At 41.6% G+C, this 17,802-nt stretch overlaps 1 protein-coding gene across 1 annotated transcript in view; it reads right to left on the bottom strand.

Annotated features, from left to right (window-relative positions):
• The window catches only part of LOC122816787 (dynein axonemal heavy chain 8-like), a 9,517,065-nt gene that overhangs the window by 7,394,346 nt on the left and 2,104,917 nt on the right, over positions 1–17,802 (bottom strand). Inside the window, 1 exon segment of the mRNA XM_044089814.1 lies at positions 10,121–10,256. Coding sequence (XP_043945749.1) covers positions 10,121–10,256 — 136 coding nt within the window.

Raw genomic sequence — 17,802 nt, 5'->3', positions numbered from 1 at the left:
ATAGCAGGTATTTGGAGCAAAGATAGACTGGAACACAGTTTTAGTATTTCACTGTCTTTCAAAAGCAAAGTGTCTCTTTGGGAGCTGTTAGAGGTTTTCTTTACTTTGCCCTATTGTTCAGTGGTGTCCAGCTAGGAGATAGCAGGTATTTGGAGCAAAGATAGACTGGAACACAGTTTTAGTATTTCACTGTCTTTCAAAAGCAAAGTGTCTCTTTGGGAGCTGTTAAAGGTTTTCTTTACTTTGCCCTATTGTTCAGTGGTGTCCAGCTAGGAGATAGCAAGTATTTGGAGCAAAGATAGACTGGAACACAGTTTTAGTATTTCACTGTCTTTCAAAAGCAAAGTGTCTCTTTGGGAGCTGTCCTTGTGCAGAATCTCTGAAGTTGGCAGTTGTGAGGGGAGGCAAAACGATCAATGTCTGGGCATCCCCATTTCCTTGTTATCATGCTGAAGATTTGTGGATCTAGTTTCCACTCGTGAGGGTCCATGAGGTTTCTGCTTAGTTCGTCTGCCAGAGCATTTGTTTTTCCTGGCAGGAATTGTGCTTGTTGTACTTGGTAGGTCAATGCTGTGTTCCACAAAATCATAGCTTGTCTGCAGAGGGGGTAGGAAGGTGTGCGCCCCTGCTTGTTTATGTACCACATGACTGTGGTGTTGTCCGTCTTTATCAGCAGCTGTCCTGGATGAAGTATGTCCTTGAAGGCTGTCAGGGCATTTTGTACAGCTAGCATCTCTTTTTTGATTGATGTGTAGATGCCTTTGGCTTGGAGGCCATGTGCCCTGAATACATTTTGCTGCCATGTGGGCCCCCCCGGCATAATCTGATGCATGTATTGTTAGTGTTTGCCTGGCTGTGGGTAAAGTGAATGGCTGTCCCTTGTTGTGGTGACAGGCCTGAGCCCACCATCGAAACTCCTGTTGCAGGCAGGGAATGAATGAAATTAATGATTTCAGGCTGTGGCAATGTTGAGTCCAAACACTTTTTAGGTACCATTGTAGTTTCCTCATATGCAGTCTTGCATATGGAATTAGCAGAATGCAGGAGGTCACGTAGCCCAGAGCCTGCAGAATTTTCCTTGCAGATAACTGGGTCTTTGTTGCCATGCTTTTGAAGTAAGAAGTCAGTTGCCTTTGTTTGTCTGGTGTGAGATAAGCCATCTGGGCAGTTGTATTTAAGCTTGCATCCAGGAATATTATCTCTTGAGAGGGTACTAGTTTTGATTTCTTTTCGTTTACTGTGTACCCTAGGCAAATTAGTAATCTTTTTACAAATGCCAGATGCTTGAGTAGAATGTCTTTGGTCTCTGCTTGAATAAGGCAGTCGTCCAAGTATGGATATATTTGAATTCCTCTTTGTCTGCAAAATGCAATTACTGGTGCCAGGCATTTTGTGAAGACCCTGGGCGCAGTAGATAAGCCAAAGGGCAGTGCAGAGAATTGGTAGTGCATTGAGCCAGCTATGAATCTGCGGTATCTTCTGCAGGATTGTCTGACTGGGACACGCAGGTATGCCTCTTTGAGGTCCAAAGTTACAAGCCAAGTCTTCTTGCCCAGCATGGGCAGAAGCTGCTGCAGAGTCAACATTTTGAATTTCGGATTGTCCAGAAAAGTATTCAGAACAGACAGGTCCAGAATTGGTCTCCATGCTTTGTCCTTTCTTGATACTAAGAAAAGTCTTGAGTAAAATCCTTGTCCCTGCTCTTGTTTTGGCACTGGCTGAATAGCCCTCATGTCCATGAGAGATGAAACCTGGTTTTGTGCCTCTGCCCACTGAATGTGTGGCAGGTCTGGCATGCCTTTTGCCTTTGGAAGGGTGTGAAAGTGGAACCTGTAGCCCTTAGAGACTATATTTAAGACCCATTTGTCCTGGGTGATCATGTGCCAATTTTGTGAAAAAAGTGCTAGCTTTCCCCCTAAGGGTGCTGCCAAAAGATAAATGCTTGGCATTGGCAGAGGGAAGTCATTGAGACTGTTTCCTATATGGCTGTGATCTGTCTTCGCCGCTTTTGGAGGTAGAAGCACCCCACTGTTTGGGCCTGTATGAGCCCTGGGGCTGTTGTCTGCCTCTAGGGCATCTGTATCTGCCTCTTTGTGGCCTGTCTGACACGGGAAAGGACCAATTCTTAGAAGGCCAGTTCCTGCTAAATCTGGGTGGCTGCACCTGTAAGAAATCCTTCACTGTCTGCATAGATTTAGCTTTATCCTCCATTTTCTTCAACACCTCTTCTGCCTTAACACCAAACAAAGTATCATGCTGTAATGGAGCATCCAATAATTTTGTTTTAACATGATCAGGCAGAGTCTGTTCCTTTAACCAAGCATGCCTTCTAATGACAGAACCTGTTACAGCGGCCCTGCAAGAGGCCTCCAGTGAATCATAACCACATTGCAAAGTATGTTTTCCCACTTGTTCAGCTGCATGCAATAAATCCTGCAATTCCTTGTTCTCAGAACATTCAGAATTTGTCAACATTTTCTGTTTTAACAGAGACATTAAGTATTGCTGATATTTAAGCATATGAAACTGACAATTTAAAGCCCTTACAGCCAAGGTAGCAGAAGTGTAAACTTTTTTCCCCCATCTGTCCAGTGCCCTAGAATCTCCATCTGAGGGGACAGGGTTTTTCGCAGTAGCAGCCTTGACCCCTTTGGGACCCTGAGAAATAGTTTCTGGGTCAGCAGCAGGGTTTTTATATAGAAATTTATGAGAATCTGGAACCCTGTAGTATCTGTCTGGCTTAACAGGTGCAGGAGGTAAAGAGTCGGGAGACAGGCCCGACTCTGAAAATACATCATCTACAATGTCTAGAACAGGAGGAATAACAAGAGGTCTGTGCTGAGGTAGTAAAAGAAAGTCTCTGAGCCTTTTCTTAGAATCTGAATAATCCTGGCTCTCCCAGTGGAAATGCTCCCTCATGGTATGCAGGATTTCCCCAAATGAGTAATCCTCAGAAGAAGAAGCTGAAGGAATAGATTCTTCAGCATCAGATTCCTCATAGGGAAGAATACAATATCCCTGTTCTGAAGAGGAGTCAGAGGAAACGGAAACCTGATCAGAGGAATCATATTCAGTGTCTTACCTAGGCCTCTTATCGGGGGGGTGGGGACCCCTGATCAAAGTAATTAGGTCTTCGGCCATTTTGAGCATTTGTTTCTTAGGCATGGAAGTCTGTCCTGGAGAATGCTGTACTTGTTTCCTTGTCTTTAAAACTGTTTTAGTCTTTGTCTTTGATGCTGAAGTTGGCTTGATATAAAGTTGTGTAGGTCTGAAAACACCCTCAGAAGCCGATGCCTGCTCAGCGGCTCCAGACCCATCTGAGGGATTAATTTCCAAAGACCCAATACCTTGAGTATCCAGAGGCCTAGCTGTCTCCATGTGGGAGTCGGAGGCGGCCTGTGGCTCTGAGGTAGCGGGTGTCAGGGGCTGCGAAAGCGCCTCACTGAGAACCGGCGAACTGGCCTAGAAGAGGCTTCGTCATCGGTTTTGGACCTCGGATGCCTGTCCTTTTCTTTTTCCTTGCGCTTTTTATGAACTCCAGTCATCGGCTGTTCCGACGGCATTATGTAGTTAAACCTTCGGCCAAAGTAATGAAAAGCAAAATCGTACCGACGCTTAATAGTGCGTTGGTTAAATCTAGCACAAAACCGACAACTAGCAACGTCGTGGTCAGGGCCTAGGCAAGGAATACAGTAAGAATGAAAATCCTTATGAGGTATCTGCTTCCGACAAACCAACAACAATTTGAAAAACGATACAGAACCAACAAAACGCTCTGAAGTCTATTACTTAATTCCACTCAGAAGATTAAATCCGACCCAGTAAAATAAAAAACAAGACAGTTTATTAAGCAATTGAGACATACGCTTTTTGTCGGAACACAGTCCAACTTCCTCAGAACGCCAAACAAGCAAAACAGTGCCTCACCCCTACCTAACATTTTAAATATTTCTCTAATTAGAAACTAGTCACATGTCAAAACTCAATTAACTTAAAGCCACAACGTAGAAATGAAAAATACAATAAAAAGTAAACATATAAAAAAATGTTAGCAATAGATCTAAAAACATCGTTACACAATGAACTAACTCATGAATAACAGTGTGTATATGTAACCATATGAACAAACTCCCAATCAATGTCATGTCCCATAGGACTTTTAAACTCCAAAATCTTGCCCAAAAATTAAATATAAAACGTCTCTACTCAAATAGTGCAAAGCTTGTTTGCTGTGCACAATGGTCCCAGATTACCAATGTAATAGAATCTGTCTCAAAGTATATTTAATCTGCACATATTATGTTGATTATAAAATAAACAATATGTTTTCCATTAATATGACTATATTTTCTCTTTCTGCTACACCTACTTGGCAAGAAAGAAGCATGAAAAAAACGAACCTCACATACACATTAGAAGGCAATAGGAAACAGAAGAAGCAGGAAAAATGGAAACCACAAGGTCCCCTATCCAATCGGTGACCGGACAATCGATTTTCCACAGATGTAAAAAACTGGTTAATATTACTAGGAAAAAAATAGGGAACAAGGCTTGCATTTCATTCCCAAACTTGTTTATATGGCTTATTAACCACCACACTGGTCAGTACAGAACGAATAAACACAGACCAAAAACTCTAAGCCGTTATTGCTTCCACTTCTGTTCTAAATAAAACCATTCTAATGAATCAATAAAAAATAATAATAAGAGATGTATGTATATTGCTACCTCCAAACCAAACCATGAAAAATAATATAAATAAAATTATAATATTGCTGGTTTAATTATTAAAATTAAAATTATATAAAATTATATACCTCAAACAAAAAATTCCTACTAGCCCCCTCACCTCACCCAGATTACACATTCTAATATGTCCATTTACTGTGATTCAAAACCCTACTTACAGATGACACTAAAATAAGATCACAAATCCTAGATGAAAATCCATAGGAAAAAACAACAACACCTGCAGCCAAAAACAGTACGAAAATATGGAGAACATCATAATAGGCAAAACATCAACAATTACTTTATTAAATTGTAAAAGCCGGTGGAATGACTAAGAACTCTATATTAAACTAATACTTGACCATGGAGGACCATAGAAACTACTTACATAAAAATGAACGGGCTAGACCTCTACTATGTGAATGTCCAAACAGATCACCTTTTCAAATGTTTTAACTTCAGTAAACAGGCCTAGCTCAAAGAACCATTAAGGCCAGGTGTGGCATGCGTCCAGCTTGAGGTGCCACCATAGTTCTTTACTTTCAAGATGCAAGGGTGTATGACCCCCCCTAGAATTAGAACTAACTTGGTCAATGGTACTGAATAAAAAACTATGCCCAGGATTTTCCATAACATGTTTTGCCGAGGCATTCTCCATTTTACCTTTCCTAATGGCATATAGATGTTCATATATATGCTCCTGTAACCTTCTATCGGTCTTCCCCACGTAAAAGGCAGAACAACAGACACATTGGGCTAAATACACCACCTGTGTACTGTTGCAATTAAATTTGCCCAACAAATGAAAGACCAAATCCTTGATCACAAACCTAGACCCAGTTTTTATATATCCGCAGTATCTGCACATACAACATTTGTACATGCCGTATCTGCTACTAAAGGACTTGGGTTTCCTTTCCAATATGTCTTTGATGTTGGAACCTCTCCTATAAACAATCCTGGGCAAATCTGCCAAAACTTTACGTGTAGACTCATCCTGGAGTATTAAAGGCCAGTTTTTCATTATTATATTGTAAATATCTCTTGCGTCTATAGTGTATGTTAAAATAAAACTCTGGGATATAAAACAGCCTATTTCTACCTTCTCAAGTCCGATAGATTGCTCTACCCCCCTCTGACTTAAAATAGGCACATAAATTCCTGATAATCTTTTAGCTTGAACTTCTTGGACTAAATCACCTACTAGGTCCTGGGGATATCCTCTATTGGAGAAAAAACTAGCCATAAGGTTACATTTCTCCCTGAAATCATGATCTCTGGATATCATCCGTGCTGCTCGCACGAGCTGACCCTTGAGGATAGCCCTTTTCTGTTTGAATGGATGGGAACTGTCAAAATGGACATAACTGTTGGAAAAGGTCTCTTTTCTATGTATTTTAGCTATATAACAACCTTGGGTCAGGTCCTTCCTCAAATCCACATCTAGGTAGGATATACTATCTTTGGAAATGGTATAAGTAAATTGTAAAAACTCAGTAGAAGAATTGAACAGTTAGACTAAAGATGTAGCAAGTGCCTCTCCCCCCTTCAAGATGATACAAATATCATCCAAAAACTGAGTATACATCAATACTGAGTCCCTGAACAAATTGTGATTCATGAAACACTCTCTCTCCCAATATGCCATCACCATGTTGGCCACTCCAGCCCCACAGGGTGAACCCATGGGTACTTCTACCTGTTGTACATAAAATCTATTATTGAAAGAAACATAATTGTTGGATAAGATGATGTCCAATAATTCATTCACTAGTTGTATTTCTGTAATAGAAGCTTGCTTTTGGGATATCAATATAGGAATCCACTCGAGGGCCACTGAATGTGGGATAGATGTATATAAATCCTTGACGTCGACAGTCAGAAATTGACTGTCCTCACTGAAAGATGTTTGATTTACCCTGGCCAAAAAAGACCAAGAATCTTTACTTATTTGCAATTCTGTGGCCACATATTTCTTTAGGATAGAGTCCACTACGTTAGCAGCGGCATATGTAACACTACCCTTGGCACTCACCAGTGGTCGCATGGGAGGATTCAATAGGTTTTTATGAATTTTGAGAGAACCAAATATTACAGGAGCTTTATATACTGAGGGGGATATATAATTGAATAAGTCCAAATCTATAGTACCATTCAAAAACATTTCATATTTAATTTTTGAGCAAGTTTATGGAGTTTAAAAGTCCTATGGGACATGACATTGATTGGGAGTTTGTTCATATGGTTACATATACACACTGTTATTCATGAGTTAGTTCATTGTGGAATGATGTTTTAAGATCTATTGCTAACATTTTTTTATATGTTTACTTTTTATTGTATTTTTCTTTTCTACGTTGTGGCTTTACGTTAATTGCATTTTGACATGTGACTAGTTTCTAATTAGAGAGATATTTAAAATGTTAGATAGGGGAGAGGCACTGTTTTGCTTGTTTGGCGTTCTGAGGAAGTTGGACTGTGTTCCGATGAAAAGCGTATGTCTCAACGGCTTAATAAACTGTCTTGTTTTATACTTTACTGGGTCAGATTTAATCTTCTGAGTGGAACTAAGTAATAGGTATTTGTTTCCCACAAGAAATACAATTGTTAACTTTTTCTGACATCGGTCTGGAGCAAGAAAAAAGTTTCTCCAACAGGATACTTAGCTTTATAGAAGACTTCGGATCTGAAATTCAATTTCGAAAATCTCAAGAGTCGGCCGACCGGCACTTGCGAACTGCTTTTGCTTCGGGCACCGCACGGCAAGAAAGACTGAAGAAAATGGCGTTGGCTGCATCTTTTATACCCCTGGCGCACTGACGTCAGGGAAGAGGCGACAGCAACCGACGCCGGACCAGGACTTTGGAATTCGGGCCGACTGCGGGTAGCCTGCCAGCAGGATAACCCAAGTGTAATACTGAAACAGTGAAACACGATGAACATCCAAATGGTGACTCCCGGTATCCTTGCTGAGCTTGTCTTGCCACTGCTGATAACATGGATTCTCCTACCATCATTCATCATCAACATCATCATCCTCAACGCCCCTTTTCCCATTTTTCTATATGTGGTCTGGGTACTGTGTTAACTGCCGTCATCTTTTTCAAGTCAATGCCACACTCCTGCCTTCTTCGACACTCATTCGTGATTGTCACAGATCTTCTCTAACACAATCCATTAACCCCTTTGCTGGATGCCCTTGTTTCCTTATGCCTTCTTCCTGTCTGTCCAAAATCTTTTTCACCACGTTGTCTTCTGCTTTTCTGCATATGTATTTGAACCACCGTAATCTGTTCTCTTTGATCCTTTCTACAATTGGAGCTACTTTGGCTTCTGCTCTTATGTCTTCATTTCTTTGTCTGTCCCACAGGGTGCATCCTACCACTCTTCTCAGGCACTTCATTTCCATCTCCTCTAGCTTCCTCATATGCTCTGCCTTTACTGTCCAGGTTTCTGTACCATACAGTAGTACTGGTTGTACCAATGTCTTGTACACCTTACTTTTCAGCTTCGTTGGCATTCTTCTGTCATTCACTACACCTGAGACCCTATGCCAGTTGCCTCAATTCTCAGCTTCTTCTGATTTCCCCAATTTGCTGCCATTACCACTGTCTTATCAGTACTTAGTTTCATCCCATATGCCTTTATTTTTCCATACCATTACCCTAGCCTTTCCTGAAGTTCTTGTTCAGAGTCTGCCTTAATGCCACATTGTCTGCATACAGCAACTTTGTCAGTCTGTCCCCTCTGACCTGTATGCTAATGTAGTCCATCACCAGTATGAACAACAGTGGGCTCAGAGCTGAACCCTAATGTACACCCACTCCCACTGGGAGTCCCTCTGTGAGACCAAACACTGTTCGTACTTGAGTCATTGGGTCCTTGTATGTAGCCTATACTAGTTCTACCAATGTTTCTGGGACTTCAAACCACCACAGTACTGCCCAAATCAGCTTTCTTGGGACCTTGTCATATGCTTTCTCCAAGTCTAGGAATGCTCAATTGGACTCTTTCCTCATCTCTAGCTTTTTTCAACTATCTATCTCACTGCAAAAATCAGGTCGGTTGTGATGCATCCTGATCTGAATCCGAACTGCTCCTCTCCCAGATGAAATGGATTCTCCTAGCTGACAGTTATTCATAACCTCATACAGACACTCCAGTGGTCTTCTTTACAGTGCCCCCATCCCTTTATCCCTTGAATCCCCAGCACCCATCCATTTATTGTTGCCTTCCTGTTGTCCTTACAGCACTAACTCATTAGTTTCTTTCTATACCAGTTTCTCCTTTCTTTGTTTACCAATGTACTTTTCTTTGAAGTTTCTGTTTTCCCCACAAGGTACATATTAGGATGTCATGACCTCAGATTTTTCTGTAGAATTTTGAGTCTTTTATATTCAAAAAAACTTCCCTTCACAACTGACACACAGTGCTGCCCCATTCAATAGAGTACATATTTAGCCCTCAGGTAAAAGACTCACATGCCATCTAACCATCCTCCCTTCCCCACAGGGCCTGAGCTGAAACTTTAGCTGGCCTGACAGAGTGTCATCTAGGCAATCATGAAGGTAGTTGGTCTCATGTTTAGTTGCTCTGCAACAGGAAACTCTGATCCCAGTGGCCAGATGACTTGGCTTCTGCCTCCCAGATAAGGGCTGCACCTGTTTAGGGACAGACTCTAATATTTACAGGTTGGGGGGCTATGCACCTGCCAAGTTATTCCACTAAAAGTGAGAAATAAAAGTTTTTTATTTAATTATCATAACCCTTCTCTTTGCTGGTCCTCCGTTTGAGACACTTAAACAGTTAAACACAATACCTGTTCTGTAACGCATATATGCTTGTGTGTATATGCACACTTTGGGTTATAGTGGATTCATGTAAGAGTCACCAAATACATTTATACTGAATGCTACTCAGTAGAAAAAAAATACTGAAAACCACTTTCAACAATGTTAACAAAATGCTCCTTCCGTGGTGGAAGAACCCTTATATCCACCAAGTTATATTTACCAATTGTGAGGTTGGGTAACAGTACAGAAAGGTGCAATGTCAAAGACTGCCAAAAGTGTGTTTTGGCAATTTTTTTTTAATTTTGAATGATATTTGATATGAATGCCTTCAGTGACTTAACTATAACCTTGCTATAGTGATATGTACAGCTTGATGTGCATCAAGGGCATACTGTGACCATTCATTCTGCTAGGAAAGCTCCCAGAGGCCACTGCAATAGTGACTATTATGCCTTTCTTCCAAGAACAGGTGAGTCAGCAGCAGCTGCTAATTCCCACCACCTCTCATCAACTATTTCAATACTCAGGTTTATTATTCTACACCATGAAATAAGCTACAAATGGCAACTACTATTTGAAAAGTACGGAAGACATACCATGTTGTACTTGAGAAACTTCTTTTACCCATGCAGTATGGGACAGTACTTCATATTCCACCAACATATACGCAGTCCTATTATATGACTTCACTACACCTTCACCCTCCTGGCTTGTCAGAAGGTCAGACATTTTCTATAACAAAGGAAAATGCAAGTCAGTAATTATTTTTATAGATTTTATATATAATTTATATAAACTAATACCACTTGGCAGATACTAAAAAACAATTCTACAGTATAACAAGCAATTTTCTGTCAGGAAAATGTCAGGTACGCACAGTTGTGTGAGGTATCTATCAAAAAAAAATTTTCTAAGATAGAAATTCTTGAGCAAGATGAGAAATGGGTTTCAGTTCAGTGATATCATTTCCTTGCCGTGTATGATTTACCAGCAGCAGCAGATTCGCTTCTTAAAAGGTAACACCCATTTCATGCTATTTATGATACTGGGTGGTGAATGATGAAATATAAAACAGGTACTACCTGGTGCTATCCTTTTAGTTAAATAATAAATACATATCCATGAGTGTCAGGTGACTGAGTTGTATATAGGTCCACGAGAAAAAAAAGCTGGTAAATGTGATCAAAAGTGAACTGATCACATATTACTGCCTTTTTGTCTGTGTGAGATTGTGGAGCAGTGGCAAATGAGTCAATTGCCTTTTCCCCACTGTGATACAGCTCGGAGTTGGTAAATACAACTAGCTGGTGGGGAGTAGCGGCAATGCCACCCCTTCATCTGGTAGGTGAAGGGGACCTGCCCAGTGCAAAAAAAGAAGTTACATACTAACCATAACGTTCCATCTGTGTTGTCCATTTTCATTCTTCTTCAAATGATGTGTTTGGATCCAATCTTCGGATCTGACTCGGCCATTACTAACGCTCGTGATAACCAAAAAACTCTCAAGCTTCTCCCTTACCCATAATGCACTAATCCTAAGCTACCTCAGATCTTGTTTGCCATTTTTTTTAACCAGAAAAGGAACGTATAACATGCATACATATAAGAGATGTGAAACTGCATGTGCTCAGTAAAGGGAAAAAAATATATCTGGAGCTCAATATAAAGGACAATGATGTTCCTCTAACAGCTCATTTCTCCAAAAGTTTGTGAACAGAAAGGATGGGGGCTGGTTGGCAGGTAGCTGAGGAAGAATGAAAATGGACAACACAGATGGAACATTATGGCAAGTACATAACTTCTTTATCTGATGTTGTCAATTTTCATTCTATCCTCAACTGATGGGACAGAGTCTCCAGCTACCTATAACCATGGGTGGTCTTTAAGGAAGCATATTTCTGAGTACATTTGAAGTAAATGATGCTGTACCCCTGGAGACTAGATCCATTTCATAATGAGTAATAAGAGTATGAGGAGTAGCCTAAGTTGCTGCTGCACATATGTAATCCGTGGATGCTCTGGATAGGAAAACTGAAGAAGTTGCAATGGACCTAGTTGAATAAGCTCATACCAGTTGTGGTAAGGTAATACCCAATTTGTTATAAATAAATGAAATACAATCAGTTAGCAATCTGGCTTAAGTTACTTTAGCACCTGATTTACCCAATTTCAGTTCTGCAAAGGAAACAAGCAATTGGTCTGTTTTTCTGGTGTATTTTGTTCTATGTGGGTAAAAATATAATTGTCTGTGAACATCCAATAAATGTAACATGTATTCGCCCTTGTTTGAAAATTAGGAAAGAATACTGGCAAATTAATGGATCGACTGGTATTAGATTCTAATACCACCTTGGGAAGGAAGGAGGCATTTGTTCATAGCGTCACTCTATCCTTGTGAAAGATCAAGTATGAAGGTTTTGAAGACAAGGCTTGAATCTCCGAAATTCGTCTAGCAGAGGTAATGGCTACTAGAAAACATTTTTCCAAGTAATATACTTAAGGTCACATTTAGCTGCGGGTTCAAAGTCGGAATGTGTTGGTGCCTGCACTACCAGATTGAGATCCTGTGGGGGAGTGGGGTCCTTAAAAGGAAGTCTCAAAAGGAGAGTGCCTTGCAAAAAAGCTATGCACAATTTATGAGGCAACTGAAGAACCTTCAAATTCAATGTGAAAATTTGACATTGCTGCTAAATTAACTTTAATGGTTGAGGAACTAGCCCCTTCTTTAAAAAGTAAAGCTAAAAACTTGAGTATGTTATGTATCGGAGCTGAAAATGCCTTAACATGACTTTGTTGTGTGCAGTAAACAAATCTTTTCCGTTTACTTGTATAGAGTTTTCTTGTTGAAGGTTTATGGGAAGATAAAGTATATGTCATACAGGGGAGGAGAGCATTGGTTGTCTGATTATTAATAGAATTGGAGAAACCAGGCCGTCAGCCTGAGGTTTGAGATGTCAGGATGGGTTATGCCTATCGGGTGAGACAGAAGGTCTGGAATTTGATCCAGAATCCAAGGTTGGTGAAGTATGTGAGGCCAAAGGAAGGGGAAACCAAATCTGCTGAGGTGCTATGAGGATGACCTTGCTCATCAACCTGGCAGCCTTTCTGTAGAAGTTTTGGGACTAATGGGATTTGTGGGTAGGCACAAAGTAGACTGGGGGGCCAGTCATGAAGTAGACCGCCCCTTGGTGATTCCCCTTCTGGGGGGATTAGGGCAAAGTAGCTGCTGCTTTTGTTGTTCATGGAGAAGCAAAAAGATAGCAGTAAGGCTGTCCCCATCAATGAGTACTCAATTCCCTCACATTCTTCTTGAGAGTCCACTCGTGAGGTAGAACAATACACTTGCTCAGTCTGTCTGCTATCATGCTGGACTTACCTGGAATGTGCACTGCTATAAAAAAGCAGTTGGACAAGATCGCCCATTGCCACACTCTGAGCTCTTCTCAAGACAAGGGGTATGATCTGATCATTCCTTGTCTGTTGATGTACCAAACTACTAACACACTGCCTCTTTGATTTGCAAAGGAGAGCATACGATAAAAGCACTGCTCTCATCTCTATAACATTGATATGCAAGTTGGCCTCTTCAGGGGGCCAAGTGACTTGGAGTGTTTTCCTCAAAAAATGCCCTCCCACCCCAACTGGGAAGTGTCCATGGTCACTATCGCCTTGAAATGAGGAAGAATGAATGGATGGCCCTGTAGAATCTGATCTTATTGAATCAACCACCTGAGATCTCTCTTGCATGTCTGAGTGATTTATATCTGAGTTGATATAGGTTGGTAAAGTACTGACGACTGTGTTCCTAGTATCCATTGGAGAATCCTCTTATAAAATTTGGCTAAAGGTACTAAGGTTATTGCTACTAACAATGATCCTAGAGCTTAAAGGACCCAGTCAGCTGAAATTTTGGTATTGCAGATTACTTTTCTGACTAGTGATCTGATAGTTTGTACTCGTGAGGGAGGCAGTGAAGCTATCACTGACTTTGTTTTGAAAACTGCTCCTATGAATTCCAAATTTTGAGTTGGTTCTAATTGAGACTTGTTGTAGTTTATGGTTATTACCAGATGAGAACAAGGCTGGAGAACCTGATTTTTTGCCCTTATCAATTGATGTCTGGTCAGGGTGCTAATGAGCCAGTCGTCTAGATATGGAAACACCCGGAATACCTGCGGTCTCAAGTGAGCTGCTACTACTGCCATGTATTCGGTGGGGGTCTATATCAGTTTAGCAAAAACTTACTTTATCGAATGCCTATTCATCAACCCCTATTCATCGAACCATTAAATCAGCGAAACAGTTTCCCAGGGAAAAAAGCTACTTGGCCACCAGGGTAATCATAAGAAAAATTACACCAGTCTAAACAAAATAATGTGGGAGGCTTCACTCCCCCCAATGTGGGGTGTGTGTGCCCCCCACACCCCTAATTATATATTCCAACTCCTAGATTGCACTACATTGGGGAAAAGTGCAAATGTGTAACAATGGCCACTTAACTTCATTCCCTGAGAATTTTTTTTGCTGTTTTAACGGTTCGATGAAAAGGGGTCGATGAATAGGCATTCGACAAAGTAAGTTTTCGCTAAACTGATATAGACCCATTTGGTGGACACCCTGGGGCTGTGGTAAGACCAAAGGGCAGAACCCTGAACTGGTAGTGAATGGCTAACAGCCAGAAGTGTAAGTACCTTCTGGATTGTCTGTTCATCTTTAAGTGATAGTATGCGTCCTGAAGGTCTATCGAGCACATCCAGTCATCCTTGCCCAGAAAAGAGAGAATGGACTGAACTGTGACCATCTGAAACTTGGTTTGTCAAACTGACTTGTTCAAGTTGCTGAAATTCAAAATTGGTCTCCAGTTCTGTTTTCTTTGGCACTAACAAGAACCTTGAGTAAGTTCCGGATGCTATCTGATCTGGTGGGACCTCTTGGATTACTCTTTTTTTCTAGCAGCATTTGTATTTAAATTGCTTTCTCTTCCCTCTCACTGGATGGATTATCAGGGATTTTTCTTGAGACTGGAGGCAGAAGGGAAAAGGGTATTATAAAGCTTCTGGATATAATCCTCTGCACCAAAGTATCTTCTGTTATGTCTAGCCAGGCTCTCTGGTGCAGGGATAATCAACACCCAATTGCCTCTAGAGGTGGGCAATTGGGCTTCCTTTCAGGAGTGCTAGTAAGGTCTGGTCCAAAAAGAATGTCTGGACCACTGGTTTGCGGGCCTCCTCTGTCACAGGGGTGGTGTTGACTATTAGATCCCCCCCCCGCCCCTGGGAGAACTTTCTCCACATGTGCCCTGCCAAGGACCCTGGGATTTCCTGAGCCATATCTTTTGACCACCTTGTTGCTTTCTAGAAAACTCTCAGGGGGTCAAAAAATGTACACCCACTGCAGACAGGGTCTTTCCATCCTTCTCACACCTGAATTAATTTTCTTTCGCTGTTGGGCCAAACAAGAAAGTGGTGTCAAAAGGAATATTGACAAACAAAGACTTGAAGGGCTCTGCAAAATCACATAAGCACATCCAGGCATGTCTCCTGATGGAAATGCCTGAACCCGCTGCCCTTAATGCACCTTCAGCTACATGAGAAATAAGCCTCATGGATGAATTTGAAATCAATTATTGGGTAGCCAACTGAGAAGTCATGGATGACTGGATCACTGATGAAACGAATCCTCAGAGGGTATTTGAAATTTCCTTGACCAAATCTCTCTGTAACCTAGTAAAATGTGCCAAAAAATTCAACAACCTTACAGTGAAGGTGGCTGAAGCATAGACAAGCTTTCCACACCAGTCCATTGCCCTTGACTTCCTGTTAGGAGGATGAACAGCAGAACTCTGTTCTGCAAGTTCCTTTTTGGTGTCCGCCATGACCATGGTATCAATGAGCATCCTTTTAACCTAAAACTCTTTCCCCGAAGGTAGGGCCAGAATCTTGTCTGGTCTTCTGGGTATGGGTTCAACTATGTCAGGTTCCTTTCATGTCCGCCAATAGACCAAATCAATGAGCTCATCAGCAGGTGGGACTTAACCTAGGAGGTAGACGACACAGTACCGAAAGCCTCCAGGAATACTAACTCCTCAGATGAATGGTTGCTGGGGGTCAAACCAGCTCTCTATTTTAGGATCACAAGGATGTCTCCAAATGCAACGTTTTCTGGAGGTGATCGTGGGGGCACTTCACCTTCATCGAAGCCCATATCCTCCATGACTGGCACTTGTGGAGATTCCAATTGCTTTCTCTTGCACTTCTTCTTCCTAGGGACCTCTTCAGTGGGGTATTCATGGGAGGTATTGAAGAAACTGTAATACCCTGCCAGGAGATCTCGGACTTTTTGTCCCTGTGGTAAAGAATGATGAGGCTCTAAGTGCAGAGACATCAGGGTAGAAGGCTGAGGATCCAAAGGGGTTAGATCTGTCTGCCCTGTTGGAGCAGAGAATATCACAACCTTGAAGACTGATTGTCCCACAGAGAGACTATACCCTGGTGCTGAGAAGGCACTGTCTTCCCCTGCTCCGAAGACAGTCTTCCAGAGCAGGAAGCGGGAAATCAGCTATCCAGTGCCAGTGCTCCGAGGGGCAGAGATGACTGTGACAACTTCAGAGTCAACTCCAACACCTCGAATCGGACAGGGAAGCTTTGGCGCCGAGAGTCATCTGGATCTGAAGAAATCTGAACTGGAGCACTCAGAGTAAGTTTTAGATCCAAAGATAATCTAATCTTTGAATCAGAAGCAGACAGACATAGGAGACTTAAATCCAGGGACTCTGAAACAATCAAAGGGATCAGAGGAGGAGGTTGAAGTGGGGGTGTACTTGATGGATGGGCCTCCTGACCTGAGGGGGTAGAAGCCGGCAAGACACCCAGCTGAATATGCTCCGAGATGAACTTCCGCATCACTCTTTCCATATCTTCCTCTGTCAGACTTCAGGAGGAAAGAGTTGAGACAAGAGAAGAAAACTTGGACTGGTGTCATTCCAAAAAGGGTGGAGGCACGCTAGAATATACAGGATCAATAGAAGGTAAGTATCTAGTCACAGCAATTTTTTTTTGTCCTGGGAAGAACTATAGGACTCAAAGCAGTCAGATCTGATAACTTTCTTGTTATATCTGAGTCAGATCCATTGCTTTTTTCTTCCTCAGATCTGAGGGTGAAGAACTTTGGGATCTTTTTGGATCCAACTTAGGCCTTTTTCTAGATGGCTCTGAAACCAAGGTGGATGAGGTAGAAGGCCTCAGAGACAAAAAGACTTAACTTGTATTGCTTTTTTGTTAGGGGGACTGAACCCCATATATCTCTTCTCCAAATGAGGTAGATAACACACCTTTTAATTTGAGCTTATTTTTCCTCTCTCCTAGAGCTCTAGGACTAAAATTATGGTAGACTGAACAATCCTCTTGCAGATGTTGTGGCCCTAGGCAATAAACACATAGTATGTGGGCATCTGACAATAGTAGCTTGTGCCCACACTTGACACACTTCTTAAATCCAGATGGGACTTGTTCCACTCTTATACTACCAACCATGAAACGAAAAGATCAGGAAAGACATTTTTTTCTATGTATGTGTGTGTGTGTATACATATATATATATATATATACACACACACACACACACACACACACACACAGAAAGAGAGAGCAAAGACAGTAAAAATGATACCAACAATGGTAAAAAGGACTACACAAAAGTGTAGAAAAAGAAAGAAAAAGAAGTTATGTACAAACCATTAACGTTCCATGTTAGTTGTCTTCTTCTCGCCTTCTTTCTTGCTGGTTGGGTTCGGAGCCGATCCTCGGCTCCGACTTGGCCATCTTCAAAAGCTCAAGAGCTGCTTACTGGCTTGAGGCCCCCCTATATCCCATGATGCCTGGCGCTAGACACCCAGATCTTGTTTGGTAAGTCTAACTGCAAACATAATAATAAAGGAATCCTATCCTAGAATGCGTAAATCCTACTGGAGAGACTACGAGTCAGAAAGGAATAGCCAGAGAAGACTCAGCCAGTGAAAAATCAAGAGGAACTCTTCTCGGTCCACTAGGATAGGGGGATGGAGGGTGGGACGCAAGAAAGAAGGCGAGAAGAAGACAACTAACATGGAACGTTATGATAGGTACATAACTTCTTTATGTTAAGTTGTCTATCTCACCTTCATTCTTGCTGGTTGGGACAGCATCCCTAGCACCTAAAGTCCTGGGTGGCTCATCGGAAAAGACTCTTCAGAACAGTGGAGCCAAAATCAGCTCTGCTCCTGGAAACCAAATCCAACTTG

This window comes from Protopterus annectens, chromosome 1.part1 (assembly GCF_019279795.1).
Source record: "Protopterus annectens isolate FY-2018-M chromosome 1.part1, PAN1.0, whole genome shotgun sequence".
Taxonomy (NCBI): domain Eukaryota; kingdom Metazoa; phylum Chordata; order Ceratodontiformes; family Protopteridae; genus Protopterus; species Protopterus annectens.
The sequence above is the reverse complement of the archived record's forward strand: the minus strand, read 5'-3'. Positions and strand labels throughout refer to the sequence as shown.